Consider the following 22,877-nt stretch of genomic DNA (forward strand, 5'->3'; position numbering starts at 1 on the left):
AGTTAGCTTTTCGAATCTTTTTGCAAGGGCGGTTGACATACACTAGCCATGAAGATGATACCTCCAGCGATCAATCCAAAAGCAGCCAGGAGTTCCGTCGGGGGTCGTGATGGGAAAATGGACTTGGGTGGCTTCAGGTACATGATGAGGTAGGTCAACCCTCGAGCAAGGGAAGCCCCTAGAAGGAGGTCACCCCACTGCTTGTGAACCATGCTAGACATCATGGTATGCTGTGTGTGGGAGCTCATCATGAGTCCAAGCAGCATGATGACCAGAGCTGGTATGGGGTTGAGCGAGAACTCGTATGTGTCGGGAGCTTCGGATTCGTTTGCTTCTTCGACCGTGTAAGGGCTCTTGGGTTGAACTTCGTCCACGGTTGTGTTGAGAAGATCGCGAATACGTGTCGACTCGATGAGCATACCGCACTAAAGAAACAAGTCAGTTTTTGCTTTGGGAAATCGACTGGAGCAGATCGTGGGACTTACCAAGCCTCCTCCAATGAACAGAACTGTGATGGAGATGTGCTCCATGTCCTGGGCGGTCCAGTCTCCTCCCCAACCGCCGAGGTGCTCCATGAAGATATTGGTAGCGCCATAGAAGAAGATCAAGAAGCTCTCGACGAACTCAGCGGAAGGGCGCCACTTCTGGGAGTTCTTCCTTGGTCGAACATTCCATGCCCAGCCAAGCTCTCCAAAGCTGCCAGTCCAGCGACCGAGGGTGAAGATACCTAGCCAGAAGAAAACACCGCCCTTGATCCAATGCGCCAATCCATTGAAGATTCCGCCTCCCTCCTGGACGATTTGTTAGTCAAGTGTCGCAACCAAGGTATCTGCTAGCAACTTACAAAGAAACGGCCAAAGGTGACAACACCAGTCGCGAGCGCAATGAAGCCGAAAGGAAGGATAATGCGATCGACTATGCAACGGCCGAGGTTGAGATACTTCCATACTCGCGACGCAGCGATCTTGGAGGCGTGGCGAGCAAAGGTTCCCTGAGGTTCAGGAGAGGCTAGTGACAATTCCTCCAGGTCACCATCATCGTCCTCGTACTCCTTCCTGGGGTTGTTGACAGGCGACTCCATGCCATTGAGAGTGGATGCCGAGTCGCTTCGAAGCGATGGCGTGTTTGGTTCGGTTCCTCGTCCACTGTCGTTGGACATTCGGTAGGGGCTGTCATTGTGGTAGCCATTGTGCGAAGAGTAGTCGGCCTCTCGTGTCGCGACAGGTAGAAAAGCATGTCTCTCGTTACTCGACGTCTTTCCTTTGCCCTTGAGAGCTCCCGCGATACAGCCCACGGCACTTACAAGGACCTGGGCGCAAACGACCCAGGTCACAATCCAGCCAATCTTGTGGTGCGCATTGTTTGGATACAAGTCTGGGGTCTGCGCATTATATATCACGCCGATCAAGACTCCAAGAGCATTTGTAGCTAGGAAAACAAATTGCGCCGGTAGTGTAAAGCGAGAGTTTGCCAGTGAGAACATGACGGCTGGGGGGTTGGTCGTGTTAGTCGGCGCATAAAGCTCAACACCATGAAAACTTACCAATTGGTAGAATAAATACCCAAGAAAGAACCATTAATGCAACATGTGTGCATATAACTCCAATATGTTCAGTATGCGCAAAGTATGTATCGGGATAGTCCTCGTCTTTGGGCGGTTGTGTCGTTGTGTTGCCGTCATGGCCCATTCCCATGTCCATGTCCATACTTTCACCACCACCATGCGCAATTACCACAGGTAAAAGCGCCAGAAGCAATGCGCCGGATGCGCGCGATATCATTTTTGTATAGATCATACTGGCAAAGTACGTCCAGAAAGATTTGTCTGCAGAAGGAAACAATAGATGCAACGAGACAAGACAAGACAACTGGACGAGAAGAGGTCGCAAGCAGTAGTTATACTTGTTTACAGCCAGAAAGACACAAGTAGGAGGACATATATAATCATGCGATCAAGTAGACGTCAAAACGAAGAGTGTTTCAAGGAATCATGACATGGCATTGTTTTAAAACAAACCCTCTTCTATTATTACTGTCGGGCCCGAGGGGCCGAAAACAGGTCATGGGCTGAGGCATTGGAATCTCTTGGTCAGTCGGAGACAAAGCGACGAGAGCCAAGAGAGGATACGCAGCAGTTGACCATCCGAAGCTTCCGAATTGCTTCATCATGGAAGTTGTACCTTTACCTTTCGACAGAGAAAACAACACAACAAAAAAAAAAAAAGAGATGCGGTAAGCATTTGGATAGTGGGGGATCCTCAAATGGGGCCGGCCGGTGGGGGGGACATCTTCAGTAGACTACACCACTGTATCTGTATCGTAGAGGTCACTGTACATGCACCAGATCATCTGGTCAGGCTCTTTGATCAACGTGGTCCGCGGGCCCCATGTACTGTACTATACTTTACTTTACTTTACTTACTTTGAGGATTTGTTGGTTCCGAATAGTTACCTTTTTAGTTCGTTCATGGTCAACGTGATCGATCGATCGGCACGGAAACTTTGGAAAAGGCATCTTCTCGAAGAACGTCAAGGCATTTCGGCGGAGATGAAGTGGATATCACGGGCCATGGATGGATCCTCTTCCATTCCTATTCTCACCGAGCATAGAGATCATTAGTTACTGGTCACAAGAACTTGTGTGTTGTAACTTGCTGCAAGCATCGCAACCCTTCACCACGTTTGGTTACCACCATTACATGCACCTCAACTCGGATCCGATAAACGGGCAGTCAGTCACTGGCTTACCAGTGAATTACGAATATTCAGTCATAAGCTCTACACGTACTAACTGTGGCTTCTCATCCATTACTCAAAACCGACTTGTTAAGCCCCCATCATCGACATCAAAGCATAGACTGATATCGAGCAAAATGCCGAAATCCACATGAGAGCTTTCGTCTTTACAGGCATCATCATGCATCATGGAGAGCTTTAATGCCGGCTGCTTCGACGCTAGTTACCTCATCCCGCTGTGAAATAAAGCTACGGCGTCATTCATTGGATACAGCGGGCTTCAACCTCTTTGATGTGTATAATCCCGGTCCAGCATCTCCACCCAAGTTCAACCCAACTACGCCGACAATTCCGCACACTTTCTCTTCAGCTCTTGACTTACAAAGTTTTTACGTCTGTGCAGTGTAAACGATAAGGCTGGATATGACGCGTAGTGTAGTCAAATATTCGTTTAGGGCTGGCAAAGAAATGTACACATCTACAGCGTACTATATGTACTAGATACGCTTTATACGCCTTACTGCATGTGCGTGTCTCTGACTTACATGCACTTGATAAGTCTGTGCTAGCCGAGCGGGAACTTTCCACGGAAACTTCCTTCATGGACATCGATGACTACGGATGATTCATACCGAAGTGTCTTGGCAATCACTGATCTCTGATCAAGATCAAGAAATGTAACTGCAACTGTAGGTCTGGGCACTAGACTGCCTACCTTACGGCATTTTCAGGCTTTATCATTATCTCCGTCTCCGTGGACCCGATGATGCCGGTCAAGCAGACAGACAGACGCATTCCATTAAACAGGGTCACAACCCACCAACCTCGAGCTGTCAAAATGGTCACAAGGCGTCACATAACCATGCTCATGAACAAGGAAGTGCCTGAAGCCGGGCGTAAGATACAGGGGTCATGAGAAGGAATATTTGCTCAAGTTGGACGGTTATGGAGTACCACCATGATATCAGATTACCCTAGATGTTCCCCTCCGCTGACCAATTACTACCTTTTACAGCACACAACTCGGTTGAAGAGGTGCATAATCAGACAATTTTCTACTCCAATCTAGGACAGAATTATCGGATCGTTCATGATGTGATGTGCTGGCTCACCGCCCGCTTAGTTGTTGTGTCTATGGTGCTGACTTGCATCCATCGTGTGTATTACACCCAAAAGAGTCAGCTATCTTGGGTTACAACCCGAGCCAGCAAATAAGAGCGAATACAATGATCTCGCCAAGAACGGTAACTCGTGGTCAACTTGTCTCCGTTTCTCAGGCATACGCATGTCTGTACGTATGCCATACGCCAAAATTTACTCCCGAACACTCCGCAGTTTGAGTACTGAGGCTGTAAGGTAATCAACGATTAAACCTGTATCATCGAGCTCTTGCTTTTTACGGTCTGTCGTATGATATTCGGACAAAATTGGACCGTTTGTGACTGCATGAAACGTACCTCTAAACGACGGGTTTAATGTTGCAGTCTCAATGCACCAAAGACAACTCTTGTACTGTACTTGCATGGGGAGCTTGGGATCTGATGTGACAACATTGCATTGCATCCTAGCCATTCTCCGCAATCGGCCGAACTGAAGCTGTAGCATTACAGTGTCAAGAGGATCTGCTTACAATTCATCATCAGCAGCAATGCCAGTTGTTGAGAACATGGCCAGTACCGTTAGTTTGTTTGATAGAGTGGCTGCGTTAGTGGACAGGGGTGTGTTCCCAAAACCAGAACCTAGTTGGCGATCCCCACCAGTCAGTGAATCCCATCCATGATGCTCGCTAAAATATTTATCACATCAAGACTTGGATGATGTGAATGATCCGACGCTGCCGAAGGCCCTGCCTCATCTCGCTAGTTTACCATACAAACTTGCTACAAAACTCAGCTCTTGGCATGCCCAAATCATGCCACAAACCTAACCCAGTCCATCTTGTTTGAAAGTCCGTATTCCCGAGCAAACACGCTTCCTCACAATGGCCTTTCGGGGTAATGATGAATACCAACTATATTCCGGCAATTCGGAAATACACCACTGACTCACTATGGTCTATCCATTATCCACTGTGACCCGAACTCATAGAGAAGCCCGGCCATCTGCCAGCAGCTTCCATTCATCACCATCATGAGCTACGCGACCTTCGCTCTCCAGCTTTCCCAGTATCTGCAAAACACCGCCACGAGCTGCTGGGTGCAGATTCTGGGGCACATCTCTGTAAATCACCTCGACCAGATCTGTCGCTGTCCATGCCGACCACAATGCAGATTCTTGAGTTTCCACTTCACCAGGTCCCGTTTTCAACGTCTGAATGACCTGATCTTCTCGTTGTTTTCGATGCGCGATGTACTCGGCAATCTTTGCTGGTCCATTCTCAATGACCGGTCCATGTCCAGGGTATGCTCGGCCTTTGAACAGAGGTTTCATTTCTTCTAGGCTTCGTAGATATGTGACCATGTCCTCAAATACCGCAGTCCCCTGACCGAGGACGTTGTCGGCTGTGAACATTGCGTCTTCTTCCTCGAGAACGAACACCATATGATCCTTTGTATGTCCTGGCGTATACGATGCTGTCAATGTAGCGCCGTCGACTTGGAAGCGCTGCCCGTGCCTAATTTCATGCTGCCCTTCCTCCGGAGTGTGCTTGAAGATTCTCGTCTGTGGTGAGATGCTCAAGAGATCCTTGATACCACCTGTATGATCATGATGCCAGTGCGTGATGAGCGCGGTGTCTATAGTCGCATTCTCCTGCTGTAGAGTCTCGCGGATAGATGAGATCCAAGCATTGCGACCCTCGCCAGTGTCAATGAGAAGCCGGCGACGACCTGTACCGAGAAGATATGTGTTTGTGCCTTGAAGAGTGAATTTGCCTGGATTGCCGCCCAAGATGCGGGTGACTGTAGGACTGAGACGCTCTACAGCTGGCAGAGCAATGAGTTGAGTCGCCATGGTACTCCAGTTGTTGGTAATATTCAAGGTGGAGGGCCAGAGACCCGTATGGGCGAAACTATCGGTGCTGGTCGGGAGGGGTCCGGAGCCGGGATGCCGCAAAGTCGGGCCGGGGGTTCGGTAGGCAGTGGAGACTTTGAGCCCCGTTTCTAGTCAAATAAGCTCAAAGTTCAAAGATGTTTGTGTAGGTTAAGGATGAAAGATGAGAAATAGGGAGAAGATATTGATCTACCAGAGGTAGACAGGGAGCTGGCTGTCGTCATCCGGCAATCTAAACTGCTTATTCAATGGAGAATGAATAAACCTCGGCACGAACGGTGCTCCTCTTCTTAGTGCATATTGACGTGTAGGAGGGAGATACAGTAATAGGCATCACTTTGCACATCCTAGGAATGTTAGGTATACTCTTATTTGGTACTACATGTTAGATGCTATAATAGAGTTGCCAGATGCAGTGAAAATTATCTTCAAGTGACTATCAACTACAGCAGTATCAGTTAATATACCTGCTAGACGCGCCCTGGTCGCGGTTAATATGAGGTTCAGCTGGATGTAGGTTATCTTATCGCCCTGCATGACATGGGTATAATTTTCATGAGCGCCTCCATGACTTGATGTATCTACCCGCCAATCTTACACCAAAAGGTACCCGGTACACTATGTTCTAGGGAGTCTGCACCCGTTGTAATCTCTCCTAATTACCTTACCTTACAGTGAGTGATAGTGACTTCCAATACCACTCCTGCACTTCTATTTCCATCCAACCCATGCATGCATGCACTTACTTAATCTATTCTATTAATTGAAGGAACAATCAATAGGCGCAACAGAGTTTGATCTTTCACCTCTATTGTTTAATTCCTTAGCGGCCATCTCTCAACGCTCATTCGCCTCTTACGGTTTATTAATCTTCGATATTTAGTTTCAACTGGAAGAGGTTGGCTATCAATTGTCCGACTTTCGGCTTGCTGTTGGTTGCACATTCATGCAACTCTGTGCCTCGCGTGCATCCTTCAGCCTTGTACGCCATCGCATCACCCGCCAGGCAAAGGAACGAATAAATAAACGAACGAACGAACGTACAACGAACCGATCAAGAATAAACGAATAATCAAGCCTGTCTTTATACGTGGGGTTGTTTCGAGTGTACCAGTAACGCTTCGCCGCATCCGCTTGATCACGAATCGAGCTCCCTTTTACCAGCCGCATCAACAAGCTTCATTCGTCTACCACCAGCTTCAATTGCTGCAGCAAAACGCTAGCCGCAAAGGCTTGATTCCTCACAATGTCTGGGCGACCGACAACCCCGGCCTCACCCAAAAACATCAAGGTGAAGTCTCCGGTCCCCGGATCACCAATGTTCGGCTGTGGTATGGTCACCCAAAGTTCTGTCTGTATCATTGTCTAATTGTCTCTAGAGCATGTACAACTCCTCCTCAGCAAGAACCAAGAGGTCATGAACAGCTCGATCACGCACTACAAGTTAATCCTCCGCAACATATTCGATGCGACACCCATCGTCCCCCAAACCTCAACGCAAGAGGGCCGACCCGTTACAACGCTTACCTCGAACTACCTCTGTCTACAATGTCCAATGACCGTGTCTGAGGAAGATAGATTGAAACACGGAACCAAGAAACAGCATCGTTTCTGTTAGTAGCCTTGTGCTGCTGCTTTCTGCTGCCTCCTTTGCTAACCCTGGCGCAGATGTTGACTCTCGGAGCGGTTGCCTGTATTGTCAGATGTGCGACGATTTTGTCTGGGACCCAACTCTCGAGGAGCTTCGAGTGAGAAAGATAGGAACTGGCTCTTTTTCTGGTAAGCGATTGTGCACGGAGATGCATCAAGTCAAGGCTCGTCCATACGCGATACAGAATGAGAAGGAATGGCTGTGTCTTTGACTGCTATGTTGCTCGTGGATAGTTTTCTGTTGCCTGAAATTAACTGTTGGCCAGGTCGCAAGAGAAAACACAATGAGCTCTTCTCGGACTCCATGAAGGATGACCCTCGGTATATTACTAACAATACTACAACCGCCTCCTGTCGTGCAAACGGCCTGCGCGGCATCTACAACGCCGGTGCGACCTGCTATCAGAACGTTGTTCTCCAAAGCTTCTTGCACAACCCATTACTGAGAAACTTCTACCTAAGCGATGGTCACCAGAGCAATGATTGCCAGGTCCCTCACTGCCTGAGCTGTGCAATGGACGACATGTTCCAAGATTTTTACGCCCTAGAGAACACTAACGGTTATACTGCTGCCAATATCTTGTCAGGGTTCTGGATCTCCGAGAAGAAGGCATTTGAGAATCTTGTTACCACCAAAGAACAAGACGCTCATGAGTTCTTCCAGTTCTTAGCTGAAGAGCTTCATGAACGAAATGGCGATGGAAAAAAGCCGGAAATCGGCAGCGAACATAGCTGCAATTGTATCATGCATCAGACATTCTACGGCAAGATGCAGACCACAACAACATGTCAGAATTGCTCAGGCCAGAGTAATTCCATCCAGTCGTTCCTTGATCTAAGTCTAGGTCTCGAAAATGTCGTCCAGAAGAAGAGCAAGAGGACTGGTCAGAAGAAGCCTTCTCTAACGTTGCAGGATTGCCTGGACGAAGAATACATCAAGTATGACAAGTGTGAGTATCGGTGCAACAACTGCAACGGGACTCAACAAGCCAAACGACATACCAGCATTAAGCGGCTGCCAAACGTTCTGTCAATACAGCTTAAGGTGAGTGTAGTCGGTGGCTCGTGAGTGTTAGTGTTGGTCCGCCAAGTTAACTCTTTCACAGCGCTTCGAGTACAGACATGGCCGCCACGATCGTGCCGCGTCAAAAGTCGACAATGAAGTCAAATTCCCTCTCCAACTCAACATGCTGCCTTATACCAATCGCGTTCGCAACCACGAGAGTCGTGAGAGCCTTGAGCTGGAGCGATCATGCACCTATGACCTCCTTAGTGTTGTGGTTCATGTGGGTGAAATCGACACTGGCCATTATACATCATACTGTCGGGTCGGCGACCAGGTAAATTTTATTCTTTACGACACTGTATCATAGCTGACATATCTTTCAGTGGTTCAAGTTTAATGACCACAAAGTCGAGTTGGCGAGCTTATCTGACGTCCTTGGGGCGCAGGCCTATCTCCTTTTCTACATCATTCGCTCGCTGGCCTAGACACCCAATCTTGTACTTGTAGGCCGACGGGGGTTTAGATTAGGAGAGCCAGATAGGCGTTAATGATCATGATCAATAAGTCGACTGGGTCCATATATCAACTGCAGGTTGAGCGCAGTATGGAGCATTGCTCGGCGCATATATGTAGTTTAGTTACACCGTGGCAGCCTACTGAATAGGGCGGTCATGGTCTCTCTTCAGATGTATCTCTTTATCTAACTGCGACGAACTCCACTGGGTTTGGCATATCCCCAGATATTCCATAAGTCATCGTACCTTGTGTCATGTTTCCCAGTCTTGCGTATTCTTCCAAGACCTTGAGACGGTTCCAGCAGCGGGGGCCTTATTTCAACACCTCATATCTCCCCTTCCACTTCCACTTCATTAATCTGATTCATCAGATCGCCAATCCCAGGTTGAGCTCTCAAAATTGGCGTAGCAGTAATAGTGGTTACTTAAACCCGCGTGAGCAGGCTCGAAGGTTGTCGCATAGACTCCAAGAGAACGGTAGAGCTTGTCGACAATGGTAGCCATTCGTTCTCCCGTGCAGACAATCACACGAGGCGACTTTGGCTTGACGAGCCAGCGGCCTGTTAGGGCAACTAGTGGGTGACATGTCAGTAGTGAAATGGGAGGGTTTAGATCGTGATACGGGCTGGGGTAGCATCTGGATAGTGGCCAGGACGATTGCGAGCATTACTTACACTTTGTCTGGCAGTCATTGCTGAAGAATGGAGGATCAATGATAACACTATCCAAGCTGCCCTTCAGATGAGCTGAGACAATAATATCAATATATGCCAAAAGCAGTATTCAACTAGTAAAGCGGTCATACCTGGGAGTTGAAGAGGTCGCTGGAAGTCATAGAAGACAAACTCAGGAAAGACGCTGAAACGGTGGTCATGTTCCAACAAGACCAGCTTAGGTCGGTCTTCAATAGGCCAGAATCTCTGTGTCCCAGTCAGTTTCTGGGTTCTAAATATCAAGCCCTGGGCATGACAGAAGTCAGGGTTGATCCTACAAGACGATTCTTGAGTGCAATGAATACGCTCGGTGTCGAGACTACACCAATAATCGAGCTTGACGATGCGCCATCGAGGAGCTGATCGGCCAGAGCAAAGGCTGTTTCGTCGAGGAACTAGATAGTCAGGCCCATGTTAGTATTTCTTTCCACAATGTAAATATCATGAAGTTGTAGCGCCAAGACCAGCCAGTACGTAATAGATACCCCAACTTCAGACAGGCAATGGCACAGACTCTATCCCAGAAGCCGATCGCGATGCCATCTATCTCCACCGCTAGAGCAAAAAGGTGGAAGACAACTGGATGAGAGGAGCGTCTTGTGCCTTGTTTTGTGCATGTCGTCTTACGTACCCAAAACTGCGATTCGTTCCAATCCTCCGTAAACGCCGCCATGCTCAGCGGTTGGTCGTCTGCATCCTCCGCTACAGGGTCCTCGTCTTCCGGTTCGACGACGCCGAGTCCGGCTCCAGCTCTCGGAGCGGCGCCGGTCCTCAACTTCTCAAATGTCTTTTCATGGGCGTCCTTTTCGGCGTGGAACTCGGCCAGCGCGGCCAAGGCGTGACTCGAGAGGCTTCTGGAGACCAGCCAAAGTCAGTAAACTGGGTCCTGTAACTTGGGGTGACATGGATATTTGTATCTCTTACATGGGCTCTTCATCATCAAAAGACATCGGAATGTTGTCGTCAAAACGTATCTTTTCGGTTTTGATATACGGTCGATTACGGAGACTCGGCGCTTCGATGCGATGCGATAGAAGGTTTTGTGTGAGGGTTTTGGCGGGGTCCTCTTTACTGCACTGCTTCCTCGACGGTCTAGACTCTCGCTATCAGAGCTGCATGATGATGGATAGCTACAGGGTAACCACAGGTGGACTGATTCTCTCGACCTTCATATTATCTGATATCATCTCAACCCAAAGAAAACCTGTACAATTGTTCGAACTCGCATACTCTCTAGTCTATGCGGTCCTATATACACGGACTATTGTCGACTTGTCCGCTCAGCCGTGAATCACCAGCCGCCTTTCCAGCATTCGCAATAAGCAAAAAGTTAAATTCATTTTCTTTACAACTCATCCAAGACATGGATGTACTTCTTCTCTTCCCTCTTCTCCTTCTCTGTCGCAGGGGGAAGATCGTAGAAGTTCTGACTGCGGAATCCTTGCTAAAAGGGTGTCAGTTTGCGACTTTCACGACCATGATTGGGGCACTTACCAGGTAGTGGTAGGTGAAGTTGATAATGTCACCAGGCTCAATACCGAGATCCTTAAAGGTCTTGGCCTCAGGGTCAATGACTTGGTCCAAGTACTCTCGCTCAACCTCATCGGCTGACAGAGTGTGCCACCAAAGGAACTTGTTCAGGATCTCAGCAACGGGCTTAAGGATGGCTTTGGGCACGTTGATGTGTCGTCGCTGCTTGTAAATCTCCTTATCAACCATAACGGAAATCTCCTCCATGCTGTACTTCTTGGGTCCGTAAAGCTCGAAAGTCTGTCCAGCAGTTGTGTCGTCGTAGAAGATCTTTTCAAGAGCAGCACCAACGTCGATAGACTGTGGTGGTTAGTAACGTTGACCCTAAGCACTCTGGCAAAAACCTACGTGAACGGGATAGAACTTCTCCTGCATGTTGTTGGAAGTGAAGAGGTTAGTGACACCAGCAAGCTTCAGCAGCAGGTTATCCTCGAAACCGAAGATGGGCGCAGGGCGGACAATAGTGGTCTCAGGGAAAAGTTGTCGGGCAACCTCCTCAGCTCGACCCTGGCTCGTTTGTTAGCATTTCCCTCCATTGACCAAGCTGACGATCTACAAACCTTTGTTCGGTAGAACTCGGAGACGGACTGAGAGTTGGCGCTGTGGGAGGAAACGTGGATATATCGGTCGACATCGTACTTGCAAACAGCCTCGACAATTCGCTCAGTTCCCTCAACGTGCACATCCTCCAAAGAGAAGTTCCTGACAATCATTTAGTTCCTGTCCTATCCATTGGTCCGTTTTATATTGACGTACTTGGTAGGATAGTCGCGGCCAATCAAGTTGAAAACAGCATCGGAATGTCGAACGCTCGCCTCGATCGAAGGGGTGTTTCGAAGGTCGTGCTCCTAGTAAGAGGGTTACTGAAAAGTTCCTGAACATATCGGGACGAATTGAGGTGTACAATGAAGACAACACGGCCAAGATCTCCAGTGACCTTGAGATGACGCTTGGACATCTCCTCGCGGTAGGGAATAACGACAGTGCATCCCTGCCGGGCTAATGCCAGTATCAGTATTCCAATTGCCCATTCCAATTATCCAATTCCAGGTTCAGGTCGGCTCACCCAGTCGGTTGACAATGTATCGTCCTAGTTGGCCAGTTGCGCCAAATACGGTAACAGTATGGCCTGGTTTCCTTTCGTCAGTGTTGTTCGTGGTCATCGTAGCTCGATCATCGTACCTCCGAGGGATGAACTAGAAACGGAATAACATTAGAGGAGATACGAATAGTGTCAATGGGCCGTGGTTGAGCTTACCGGCCTCCCTCAACACGCATGATAGGCTTGCCAGTTCGAGTAATGGAAATATCGGATAGGTATCGCTTGCCGGCGACATTGAAGGCAGCCTTGCGGGCCGCCCGCGCAGCAAAGAGAGGCGAAGCCATTGTTGCGAATATACAGATTGCGTGACAAAACGCTGCTGTGCCTCGCAATTGGCCGTTGAACGTCTCGTCGTCTCGATAGCAGTGTTTGGTGATGCTAGCCAAGTTGGAGCCTCGGGGAACGGTAATTGCAGATCACGTGATGGGTCACTGAAATCTTGCAGCTTGCCATTGGTTAGCGCCTTTCGAGTGCTCTTCCAGAGGTCGAAATGGCCCGTGCGCCTTCACGTTGCGACGACCAGGCTGCCTGGTAGCCTCATTGATGAGCTAAGGACCTCCCTCCACACTCGACTGAAGCAACTATCAACCTCTACAAACATACCAGCTTCACCGATTATCACGACGGCCGCTTGACGACAGCTCGATCAAATAGAGAATAGCCCATACTCACGCTTTTGGGACTCATAATTCGCAAAATCAGCGTTGGTGCAGCAGTACGCGCCAACAGATTAAGGCTGCAGGCAAGCTAGCTGCAGTTGCTGTGCACGTCACCCATACACTTAGATTCCACCGACATAAAATACAAATCCCGCCATCATGAGCAACGAGACCATTTCCGATTTTCTTGCCGAGCAGCGCGATGAAGCTCCCGAGGAGCTCCAACCTCTCATTCTCGACTTTGAGAACTTCTGGGAGCGCAAGCTTTGGCACCAGCTCACTGACGCCCTCGTCGAGTTCTTCAGCCACCCCGAGAGCGCCCCTCAACGACTACCATTCTACAGAGTCTTTATTCTCAAGTTTGCCGACAAGATCAACCAGTTGAAGCTTGTGGACCTAGCATTGAAGGCAGCAACAGAGTGTGAAGGTGAGATTTAAATGCAATATGCTCCGAAGCCGGCGGATTGCTGACCGATGGTTTTTGAACGACATAGAAGACGAGCAGCGTCTTTCTTTCCTGCAATCAGTGGCCAAGAAGGTCGATAACGAGAACTCTCAGGATGCTTATGTCTATGCCTTGGTTGCTGTCGCCCAAGCAAAGCTGGACTTGGAGGAGCTAGATGCTGCGCGAAAGGATCTGGATACAGCCGAGCGGATATTGGACTCTTTCGACTCTGTAGAGAATGTGGTCCATGCTGCTTTCTATGATGCAAATGCCATCTACTACCAGGTATGTTCTTGATCTCGACTTTGGGTATTTGGTGAGCCCCGCTGACCCCTCCTTCAGCGCAAGATGGACTTCTCCAACTACTACCGTACTGCCCTCCTCTACCTTGCCTGCATTGACCTCAATGCAATGACTCCTGAGGAGCGACACAAGAGAGCCTACCATCTCAGCATTGCTGCCCTTGTTTCAACAAGCATCTACAACTTCGGAGAGCTCCTGCTCCACCCCATCCTTGACGTCCTCGCCAAGAGCGAGCATGCTTGGATGCGTGATCTGCTATTTGCCTTTAACCGTGGAGACCTCGATGCTTATGACCAGCTGTCTGATCGCGTCGAGTCCAACAAGCTTCTTAAGAACAACGCCACGCATCTTCGACAAAAGATCTACCTTTCCGCATTGACTGAGGCTGTCTTCCGCCGTCCTCCCCACGACCGCACCCTCACTTTTGCCACTATCGCTCAGGAGACCAAGGTTCGACCCGAAGAGATCGAGCATCTCATCATGAAGGCCCTTAGCCTAGGTCTGTTGCGAGGAACTATTGACCAAGTGGACGGCGTTGCTCAAATCACCTGGGTTCAGCCCAAGGTGCTCGACATGAAGCAAATCGCCGCAATGCGCCAGCGACTGCTTGACTGGGACTCGAGCGTCAACCAACTCGGTAACTGGATTGAGTCGGCTGGCAAGGATGTGTGGGCTGCGTAGAGGAGTTCTCGACAGGAGTACGGTCTAGGGAACGTACGGCAATCAAAACGAACAAATGTACAGTATAGACGAATAGAAACTTTACTGTGGGCAGATGACGATCTTTTGCCCAAGTCAAGACTATTAATTCTAAATTTCGCCTAATCTATGTGCCCTTGTTTATTACCTAAAAATCAGAACCACCATTTATGGTGGCGCAATGCATGCTTTGTTTCCTATTTTACAGTCCGAATCCCTAATTTTCTTCAAGCAGTAACCTCTCCGAAGACATTGACCATGCCCACGAGCCAGGCTGGCCACCAAAGGCACCATACCACAACGGGTGTATACATGCCCCAGACGTTCCAGCCGAAGCTGGCCTCCTTCAACAGGTCCGCCATACTGATGTCCCAGATTTGGGCCGCTGCGTACAAAATAGTAGGTGGTGACACGACATTAAGGAGACCTGCTAGAGACCAACGAAGGCCCCGGTTCTTGACCGGCTGGACAAAGCTGAGCGGGCTTGAGAGTACGCCGATGAGAAAAGCGAGAGAGAAATTGAGAGTTGCAAGAGTAGAAAGACACATGCCAAGAACGAGAAGAGAGAAGGACTTTGTGAGTTGGAAGTGCTGCATCGTGGGCTTGGTGACAAGGGTTAGGAGACGAGAGATCGCGAAGGGCAAGATAGCCGAGATGACAGAGAATGCAGCAAAAGTGGGCGAGAGTAACTAGAGGTAATCAGTATAAGACTCAAAGATGATGATATTGGGGAGCACTCACGCCAGCGGGAAGGTGATTGAAGATGTACAAAGGCACAGCTGCGAGACCCTGACAGACAGCAACGACACCAAGCGGAACAAACAGGTCCCGTCCAGCTTGTGTTGCTTCGACAGATGTGGTAGAAGCCTTCTCCTTGGGTTTCTGCGTGGCTAGTGACTGACCGCTCTTGACCCAGAGAGAGATAGCCATGATGGTAAAGTTGGCAGCAATCAACATAGCACTGGGAAGATAAGTGCCGATACTGACGAAGCGGTCAGTCTGCATCAGAAGATAGAAGAAGAAACTCTGATGCAGGTGCTCAAGCAAATTGTTCAGACTTCGGAACGACCCCTCAACCAGGCGTCCCATGGCCATCTCATCATGCCATCCTTCGCCGTAAGGCTGAAGTGTCACGGCATCAACGTGATATGGGATGAAGCTGCTGTGAGCACCAGCTGCGTAGCCGAGGCCTTGGTTAAGCATACCGCGCAGCATAGTTTGTAAACGATCAGGGTAGGTGCCCTTGTGCTCCGTCATTTTTTGAATAGAGGTCCCAATGCCCATCTGACCACCAGCAATGTTGACGATTGAGTTAATAAGATCAAGATTAGGGAGCTGGCCGTTAGGGCCATCGTAAATCACACGAACAGACCTGAAACTCTGTTCTTGGGGGTAGTCGATAGCAAGGGCACCCTGAAGAGCACCGGACTTGAGAGGCAAAGGAGCCACAAGATCAGGGTTATGAGCATCATGGTATGCGTCAACCCAAGCTTGCGTGCCTGTCTTGCTATCAGGAGGAACAACAAGAATGATGTCCTTAGACCAGAGTGACCAGCCTATACTTGTCAGCGTCTATCGCATGGTTTAAGTTTCAGGGGATACGCACGTTTAAAGTAACGGGCCAAAGTCAATGCCAGAGATACACCGTTGCGGTTGAGCTGCTCCTCAACATTCTTCCATGCAGCAACCAACACAATTGCCTCAGTGGCATCGCCACGAGGAGCTTGCAGGATTGCGTAGAGGTTCTGTCCTGAGTACTCATGGCCAGCTGAGTGGTAGGTGTAATTTTGACGTCCAACCTTTAATCCAACACCTGTGAGAATCTTGTCGAGCCTGTCGTTGATCCTGTCACCGAATCGTATTAGTAATTGTTGCGTTCTTCCATATCCAAGTTCAAGACGCACTCATAGTTGTTCTTGTCGACTACATCGTCAACCTCACGTCGGTAGGCGCGGAAGATGTTTTGTTCGCTTCCTCCAAAATATGTATGCACTTGACCTGGCAACAGGGCATTCTCGGAGATGTACGTTCGACGCGAGTATTCGTTTAACGGGAGAAGAAAGAGCCAGATTACACCGATCGCGATGCAGATGAAGGACAAGTAAGGGGGAAGCTTTAGAATACGAGGATCGCGACGCAGCGAAAGCGCTGATGCTATAGAACCTATCAGCCAAAGGTCAGAATAGGGGATGAGAGAGAAGGTTGCATACAGAGTAGTCGCGACATCGTTTGGCCAATATCTTTGTGATCAAAGACTTGGTCTCTCGATGCTTGAGTTGAGGTTGAGGTTATCGTTGGCTTAGCCTCTTGGAAACAATGAGATCAATCATTGAAGAGGGTACGTACCGTCATGACAGCTTTCCATTAAATAGAAGCTCCCCCCTGCTTCAGGGGTTGGATTGCGGGCCGCCTGCAGTGAATGCGGGGCAGTCTATGCGGCTACTGGGGGTTCATGTCGATCGAGAGCTATAGCATCAAACAGTCGTTGAGATTAGAATCAAGCTTAACATTAGTACATCAATATAGTGTCCAGACATGAATTATCCCCTATTTCTGGCATACGGCATCATAATGGAATCAAGACCTCACTGCAAGAGTAGATACATCATAAAGAAATGCCAATGCATGCACCATCATGACAACTGAAACAATCTTCATCCTCTACCTTTATTATCGCTTCATCCATTATAATAATACCTAAAACAGTTCATAGCAGAAAGGATCATGACCAGCTAGATGAGCCCGTCCGGACGTCCATTCATTCCTTTGCTTTTAATCGCTACGCCAATCCCTAACGCAAGAGAGACTCCACGAAAAATGAAATGCCCTTTCTATAGTACAATTCGAAAAAGAGCGTTCAACAAGCACTTCCGTACCATTACAGTTACACAAAAGTACACGCGTACCATGTACGCTCGTTCAAGGTCCGAGACGCTGGGTTGTACCAACGAGCTCCGTCGCCGCGCTGCCACTGGGACCAGGGCGGTTGGTCGTGGGCAAAACGCCAAATCGGCCATATGTCGTCTTGTCGATGCTGACATAGTGAGGGAGAATCTTGAGGAGGTTGAGTCGATTCTCGACCCATCGAAGACCCCATTCAGGGGGGGCGAGTAGCTTGGCATACCCGAAGCCAGCTATTCCAACTATCAGTATCCTTTCGACCATGACCATGACTATGAGACTTACCAACGTATCCAATTGCAATTCCACATAGGTGGCCTAGAAGACTAGTACCAGGTACCAGTGCTCTCACAACCATACACATGATTAAGGGGGTAGTCCACGTTGGGATATGGACAGTACCGACAACGAAATGAGGGTTGGTTTTGTATGTTTGAATAGACTCCATCGCCAGTAGAGTAAATACCCACATGCTAGAACAAATGTTAGCTTAAGTTCCTGTCTAATAATTTCCTTGTCGCCGTACCTCGCTCCTAGAACGCCATGGTTTACGTGGAATACATATCGTTCGATCAGAACGTACATGACAGCCGGTATCGATGTCAGGGCTAAATAAAACGAGTCAATCCGTAGTCCTTCAGCATTTCTGAAGTTTCTTACGTCCAAAGAACAAAGCAAGGGATGTTAAGGTGCCATGTTCGTTCTCGAATCGCTCCATGAGAGGAGTAAGCGCCGCGAGGTTAAGGATAGCATGGATAATGTTAAGGTGTATTAACGGGAATGTCGACAACCGATATGCTTTGAACAAGTCTAGTTAGCAAATGCGCAAAGATTCAATATCGCTTGGTAGTACCATTTGTAATGCTAATCTCTTCAGGGATGAGGGCGCCCCATTCTCGCAGGTTCCATACTGATTGCAGCGATGCGATCGAGAGAGCAACAATAGCAACAATGATAAGTCGTGTGAATAGTGGCAACCGTGTCAGATATGATCGGGCTCGTAAAGCGTTGAAGTTCTGGAGACGGGGTCGCATGTCTAATAGATTCGAGCTGCTCGGAGCAGCCGGATGATCACCGTTACAAAGGAATGAAAGGACCGACGACACGGATGGGATAATAAGATAGAAGTAAGAGAACTAATACGAGTTTCTTGACAATAAGAAAAAACCGGTTGAAATCGCAAGTCACTTCCACGCCCTGAGAAACAGTCGCAGGACGATGGCAAGTCAAACTGGACAACGGACCCTTGACCCTTAGGTCGAAGTGTGGCTGTTGAGTTGTCCCCAGCACGTGATCAATGCACGGCCACAGTTGACATGAAAGCTGAGAGATGTAGTTGTTTTTGGGACTTATAACACGGAGTTCAGAATGCTTAAGGTACTATATGTAGCCAGCATCAGAAAATTAGGAGTCTGAAGAGACGTTTACAAAACTGCTCGGGCTTCGTATCTAAACAGTCTGGCACGATGGATCGATACCAGATGTCACTATTGCATATCGTAAATGAAGCAGAAGCGTCACTTTTAAACAAGAGGTATTTGAACAGTTAGAATTTTGTTACAACTAATGAAAGCATGGCTATTCCTTTGCTACAAATATGTAAAAGACATGGGCGCTCAACATTTTAGACATATACCGTCCGTTGAAAAGCCCCTCTACTGTCTGCCCTCGAAACCCAATCGAGAACATCAGGATGTACGCCGTATGTGACCCAAAATATCAATTTGCTCTTCTTTACTTTACTTCATTCCTTCTTTAGTTCTTGGTGGCCTTGGCCATGGTGTTCAGGGCAGAACCGTTCTTGAACCACTCGATCTGGGCCTCGTTGAAGGTGTGGGACAGAGGGATCTCGAAAGATGGGCTGCCGTCGGCGGGGTGGACAACAAGGGGAAGGGGCTTGCCAACGGCGAGCTGAGTGCAGAGGACATCGACCTTGTCATCAGGTCGGATCTTGTCGTAGTCGGCAGGGTCGGTGAAGGTAAGAGGAAGCATACCCTGCTTCTTCAGGTTGGTCTCATGGATACGGGCGAAAGATCGGGTAATGATGGCAAGACCGCCAAGGTGACGGGGCTCAAGAGCGGCGTGCTCTCGGGAAGAACCCTCACCATAGTTCCAGTCACCAATGACAACCCACTTGATACCCTTGGCCTTGTAGTCACGGGCGACAGCAGGGACAGCACCCCACTCACCAGTGGTGACGTTCTTGATCTTGTTGGCCTCACCGTTGGCCTCGTTGATGGCACCAATCAACATGTTGTTGGAGATGTTGTCAAGGTGACCACGGTACTTCAACCAGGGACCGGCCATGGAGATGTGGTCAGTGGTGGTCTTGCCCTTGGCCTTGATGAGGATAGGGATGTCCTTAGCATCCTTGCCATCCCAAGGCTGGAAGGGAGTCAGGATCTGGAGACGGTCGGAGGTAGGGGCGACATCGACAGTAACGCTGGCACGGTCACTGGGAGGAGCCTGGTAGGTGTCCTGGCCGGGGTCGTAGCCTCGGCTGGGGAGACCATCGCCGGTGGGAGGAGCAAGCTTGAACTCCTTGCCGTCCTTGTCCTTCAGGGTATCGGTGAGAGGGTTGAAGTGGAGGGAGCCGGCAATGGTCATGGCGACGACCAGATCGGGAGAGGCGACGAAAGAGTGGGTGGCGGGGTTACCGTCGTTTCGGCCAGTGAAGTTACGGTTGTAAGAAGAGATGATAGAGTTGGCCTCACCCTTCTTGACGTCGCGTCGGTCCCATTGACCAATGCAAGGACCGCAGGCGTTGGCAAGGACGATACCGCCGAACTCCTCGAAGGTCTGGAGCTGACCATCACGCTCGATGGTGGCGCGAATCTGCTCGGAACCGGGGGTGACAGTGAAAGCAGACTTGGCCTTGATGCCGTGGTTGAGGGCATCACGGGCAATGGAAGCAGCACGGGTCATGTCCTCGTAAGAGGAGTTGGTGCAAGATCCGATAAGACCGACCTTAAGCTCCTCAGGCCAGCCGTTCTCCTTGACAGCCTGGCTGAACTTGGAGATAGGAGTACCCAGATCAGGAGTGAAGGGACCGTTGATGTGAGGCTCGAGCTCGGAGAGATTGATCTCGATGAGCTGGTCGTACTCGGCACCCTCGTCGGGCTTGAGGCCGTGGGCGTACTGGCGGGCGAAGTCACCGATCTCCTTTCGCTTGGTGGCGGCGAGGTAGTCGTACATGCGGTCGTTGAAGGGGAAGACGGAGGTGGTGGCACCGATTTCAGCACCCTGGAGAATATCAGCCAACAATTCTGTTTATGACGGAACAAGAGTTACTTACCATGTTGCAAATGGTGGCCATACCGGTACAAGAGATAGCGTCGGTACCAGGACCGTGGTACTCAACAATAGCACCAGTACCACCCTTGACAGTGAGGATATCGGCAACCTTCAGGATAATATCTGAAGAATGTCAGCAAAGTCAAGAAAAAAAGTGAGAGGTCATCCTTACCCTTAGGAGCAGTCCAGCCGTTGAGCTGACCAGTGAGCTTGACACCAATAACATTAGGGGCCTTAAGCTCCCAGGGGAGGTCGGCCATGACATCGACAGCATCGGCACCACCGACACCAATGGTGGCCATACCGAGACCACCACCGTTGACAGTGTGAGAATCAGTACCGATAAGAAGACCACCAGGGAAGCAGTAGTTCTCGAGGAGAATCTGGTGAATGATACCAGAGCCGGGCTTCCAGAAACCGATATCGTACTTGGCACAGGCAGTAGAAAGAAAGTTGTAGACCTCCTTGTTGATGTCAATAGCGCGGGCAAGATCCTTGGCACCACCGACTTGGGCTTCGATCAAGTGATCACAGTGGACAGTGGTGGGGTTGGCAACCTTGTCCATGCCGGCGGACATGAACTGAAGGATAGCCATCTGCGCGGTGGCATCCTGGCAAGCAACACGGTCAGGTCGCAGCTTGAGGTAGCTCTTGCCACGCTGGATGTCTTGGCCGTGAGGGTCATCCAAGTGAGAGTAGAGAATCTTCTCAGCGTAGGCCAGAGGTCGGTTCAGACGAGCACGAACGATGTCGAGGTTCTCGGACATCTTCTTGTAGTTGATGTAGTTACCCTCCTCCCAGTTGTTCTGTCGGACCTGTCCAGCGAGGCATATTAGCACAATTGTTCCCAAATCTCATATCTTGCATCTTCCTGAGTCCATAACCCGGGCTTCATATTCTCTCGTTGCCATTGAGCTATAAGTCGCGCAGTTCAGGCCTCGGCATTGCCGGTGGATTGGCAGCCGAACTGACCCATGCACCATGACGTTTGGCGCCTGAATGGTAGTGCAAAGAGAAGTAATGAAGCTTCGGGTCATGGAATCAAGAGACAGCAATGCAATTGGTTTGAAGCTTACCTTCTTGTCCAGAGGGCTATCTGAGACTGTGGCCATGCGGCGGAAGCCAGAGGCAGCGCCAGCAAGGGCGCGGCTCCGGGACACGTTGCCCAGAACCTGGCGTGTAGCAAGCATTGCGACTATGGTGCTGTGAGGGACTCTCGTTAGCAAAGAGTGATTAACGACGACGGTTGGGTATTGTAATTGACTTACGACCCAATATCGGTCGATGAGTGACTCGATGTATGCTTGAAGGGGAATTGCGAATGTTCAACTGAAGAAGTTGAAGCTTTTCGGGTGGGTTGAAGGAAGAAGGTGGGGGAATGTGCTGCCGAGCAGGTAAGGATTTTATGCTCCTCAGCCGGTCATGTGTTTATCTGGGTTAATGCAGCAATTGGGTTTTATAATTTAGCTCAAGCAAGAAACGGACGTAAAGTTTATGTATTTTTTGGATTTAAATCGTTATCAAGTGTTGTAGAGCTTTCAACGACATCATCTCATTGTATTACAGTCTTGTTTTATATATTATTCTATCAACATCATTCTCATCTTATACATAGTATTCATCTTCTTCCACAGAAGCCACGATTTGATTCTCTTTTTTTCCTCTGGTTGCGAGGCAGTTGCTGTTACCTCGGTCTTGCGGGCACCCGTTACGGCGTGAGCCCCGGACCATGATGTAATTTCCGCATCGTGGGCCCCGAAACGGTCTAGGCGTCCATCATGCCCCGGAACCTCACAATCAATGACAAAAGATGCTCTCTGGTTGGCCAAAACTCTGACTCGCTTCACAGGGTTTAATCGCTACAGTTCCTCGGGCCAGCGGCTTTACCTTCGGTCGCCGCTGAACGGACATATCCCTTCGCACATGCGATCCTCCGAGGTCGTGATGCTCGGTCACCGATCTTTTTTTGCTTCAAACACTGTTTTTCGGAATTCAATTTTCATCTGCGAGCGCTTGAGGGAATTTGGGGTAGCCCTTGAACGAGGGGGAATGTGAAGCTTTTCACCAAACCCCAACCCCCTATGCCCTTGTATACACACCCCAATTGTGGTTCTGCCAAATGTCATGCCGCAGACCGCCCAGTTGATATGTATTGTCCAATGATAACTGAGGCGATTATAATCTTCATATCCGTTCTTGGAGCCGATTGTAGACTCTTGTCCACCTTTAAGCCACATCACGAACTCTCTGCGTTGTAACCCACAATACTAATGGAGCACTGGGAGCCGATCAATACTATCGCAAATTCTATAGCGCTGACGGCTATGCAAACG

The 22,877-nt window shown here is 49.3% G+C and overlaps 11 protein-coding genes across 16 annotated transcripts; 4 read left to right on the plus strand and 7 right to left on the minus strand.

Moving 5' to 3' along the window:
• Nucleotides 1-2: 2 nt before the first annotated feature.
• FOXG_03705 (uncharacterized protein) lies at nt 3-1,903 on the minus strand (the record flags this gene model as incomplete). The annotated part of the gene is made up of 4 exons (XM_018381537.1): nt 1,544-1,903; nt 845-1,488; nt 486-791; nt 3-425 (listed from the first exon to the last, which is right to left on the minus strand). Exons 1-4 carry the CDS (start codon nt 1,794-1,796, stop codon nt 3-5), a joined length of 1,626 nt encoding a protein of 541 aa, XP_018238057.1. The 5' UTR covers nt 1,797-1,903.
• A 565-nt stretch (nt 1,904-2,468) lies between these two features.
• On the plus strand, nt 2,469-3,855 carry FOXG_18634 (uncharacterized protein). The gene has a single exon (XM_018398771.1). The coding sequence runs from the start codon at nt 2,574-2,576 to the stop codon at nt 2,889-2,891; it is 318 nt and encodes a 105-aa protein (XP_018238058.1). The 5' UTR covers nt 2,469-2,573; the 3' UTR covers nt 2,892-3,855.
• Nucleotides 3,624-6,032, minus strand: FOXG_03706 (uncharacterized protein). Of its 2 annotated transcripts, XM_018381539.1 has the most exons (3): nt 4,414-5,966; nt 4,194-4,358; nt 3,772-4,085 (listed from the first exon to the last, which is right to left on the minus strand). In XM_018381539.1, exon 1 carries the CDS (start codon nt 5,686-5,688, stop codon nt 4,819-4,821), a length of 870 nt encoding a protein of 289 aa, XP_018238060.1. In that variant the 5' UTR covers nt 5,689-5,966; the 3' UTR covers nt 3,772-4,085; nt 4,194-4,358; nt 4,414-4,818. The 2 variants fall into 2 exon arrangements, with proteins under 2 accessions (XP_018238059.1, XP_018238060.1); XM_018381538.1 differs by having other exon boundaries at nt 3,624-4,085; nt 4,194-6,032.
• A 293-nt stretch (nt 6,033-6,325) lies between these two features.
• Nucleotides 6,326-9,201, plus strand: FOXG_03707 (ubiquitin carboxyl-terminal hydrolase 22/27/51). Of its 4 annotated transcripts, XM_018381541.1 has the most exons (7): nt 6,326-6,401; nt 6,611-7,058; nt 7,107-7,340; nt 7,396-7,506; nt 7,644-8,422; nt 8,484-8,717; nt 8,767-9,124. In XM_018381541.1, the coding sequence occupies exons 2-7, from the start codon at nt 6,974-6,976 to the stop codon at nt 8,866-8,868; spliced, it is 1,545 nt and encodes a 514-aa protein (XP_018238062.1). In that variant the 5' UTR covers nt 6,326-6,401; nt 6,611-6,973; the 3' UTR covers nt 8,869-9,124. The 4 variants fall into 4 exon arrangements, with proteins under 4 accessions (XP_018238062.1, XP_018238061.1, XP_018238064.1 ...); XM_018381540.1 differs by having other exon boundaries at nt 6,326-7,058; nt 8,767-9,201; XM_018381543.1 differs by having other exon boundaries at nt 7,396-8,422; nt 8,767-9,134.
• Nucleotides 9,202-9,252: 51 nt separating this feature from the next.
• FOXG_03708 (uncharacterized protein) lies at nt 9,253-10,561 on the minus strand (the record flags this gene model as incomplete). Its single annotated transcript, XM_018381544.1, has 6 exons — nt 9,253-9,470; nt 9,573-9,644; nt 9,704-9,818; nt 9,890-10,006; nt 10,243-10,465; nt 10,536-10,561. The coding sequence occupies 6 exons, from the start codon at nt 10,559-10,561 to the stop codon at nt 9,253-9,255; spliced, it is 771 nt and encodes a 256-aa protein (XP_018238065.1).
• Nucleotides 10,440-11,425, plus strand: FOXG_18635 (uncharacterized protein). The gene is made up of 2 exons (XM_018398772.1): nt 10,440-10,481; nt 10,558-11,425. Exon 2 carries the CDS (start codon nt 10,566-10,568, stop codon nt 10,899-10,901), a length of 336 nt encoding a protein of 111 aa, XP_018238066.1. The 5' UTR covers nt 10,440-10,481; nt 10,558-10,565; the 3' UTR covers nt 10,902-11,425.
• FOXG_03709 (NADH-ubiquinone oxidoreductase 40 kDa subunit, mitochondrial) lies at nt 10,957-12,527 on the minus strand (the record flags this gene model as incomplete). The annotated part of the gene is made up of 9 exons (XM_018381545.1): nt 10,957-11,055; nt 11,106-11,441; nt 11,490-11,648; nt 11,702-11,843; nt 11,898-11,989; nt 12,046-12,140; nt 12,208-12,270; nt 12,324-12,337; nt 12,400-12,527. The coding sequence occupies 9 exons, from the start codon at nt 12,525-12,527 to the stop codon at nt 10,957-10,959; spliced, it is 1,128 nt and encodes a 375-aa protein (XP_018238067.1).
• Nucleotides 12,528-12,715: 188 nt separating this feature from the next.
• Nucleotides 12,716-15,083, plus strand: FOXG_03710 (26S proteasome regulatory subunit N9). The gene is made up of 3 exons (XM_018381546.1): nt 12,716-13,329; nt 13,397-13,632; nt 13,690-15,083. The coding sequence occupies exons 1-3, from the start codon at nt 13,062-13,064 to the stop codon at nt 14,329-14,331; spliced, it is 1,146 nt and encodes a 381-aa protein (XP_018238068.1). The 5' UTR covers nt 12,716-13,061; the 3' UTR covers nt 14,332-15,083.
• Nucleotides 14,412-16,677, minus strand: FOXG_03711 (glycosylphosphatidylinositol transamidase). The gene is made up of 5 exons (XM_018381547.1): nt 16,560-16,677; nt 16,254-16,503; nt 15,956-16,194; nt 15,091-15,905; nt 14,412-15,038 (listed from the first exon to the last, which is right to left on the minus strand). Exons 1-5 carry the CDS (start codon nt 16,573-16,575, stop codon nt 14,577-14,579), a joined length of 1,782 nt encoding a protein of 593 aa, XP_018238069.1. The 5' UTR covers nt 16,576-16,677; the 3' UTR covers nt 14,412-14,576.
• Nucleotides 16,678-16,876: 199 nt separating this feature from the next.
• FOXG_03712 (rhomboid protein 2) lies at nt 16,877-18,497 on the minus strand. The gene is made up of 5 exons (XM_018381548.1): nt 18,104-18,497; nt 17,911-18,048; nt 17,777-17,858; nt 17,536-17,723; nt 16,877-17,483 (listed from the first exon to the last, which is right to left on the minus strand). The coding sequence occupies exons 1-5, from the start codon at nt 18,282-18,284 to the stop codon at nt 17,269-17,271; spliced, it is 804 nt and encodes a 267-aa protein (XP_018238070.1). The 5' UTR covers nt 18,285-18,497; the 3' UTR covers nt 16,877-17,268.
• Nucleotides 18,498-18,767: 270 nt separating this feature from the next.
• FOXG_03713 (aconitate hydratase, mitochondrial) lies at nt 18,768-22,552 on the minus strand. 2 transcript variants are annotated; one of them, XM_018381550.1, is made up of 5 exons: nt 21,813-22,552; nt 21,621-21,747; nt 20,717-21,359; nt 20,546-20,667; nt 18,768-20,493 (listed from the first exon to the last, which is right to left on the minus strand). In XM_018381550.1, the coding sequence occupies exons 2-5, from the start codon at nt 21,732-21,734 to the stop codon at nt 19,006-19,008; spliced, it is 2,367 nt and encodes a 788-aa protein (XP_018238072.1). In that variant the 5' UTR covers nt 21,735-21,747; nt 21,813-22,552; the 3' UTR covers nt 18,768-19,005. The 2 variants fall into 2 exon arrangements, with proteins under 2 accessions (XP_018238072.1, XP_018238071.1); XM_018381549.1 differs by having other exon boundaries at nt 21,621-22,552.
• Between the last annotated feature and the right edge of the window lie 325 nt (nt 22,553-22,877).

The sequence above is a fragment of the Fusarium oxysporum genome, chromosome 4 (genome assembly GCF_000149955.1).
Source record: "Fusarium oxysporum f. sp. lycopersici 4287 chromosome 4, whole genome shotgun sequence".
NCBI classification, from domain to species: Eukaryota; Fungi; Ascomycota; class Sordariomycetes; order Hypocreales; family Nectriaceae; genus Fusarium; species Fusarium oxysporum.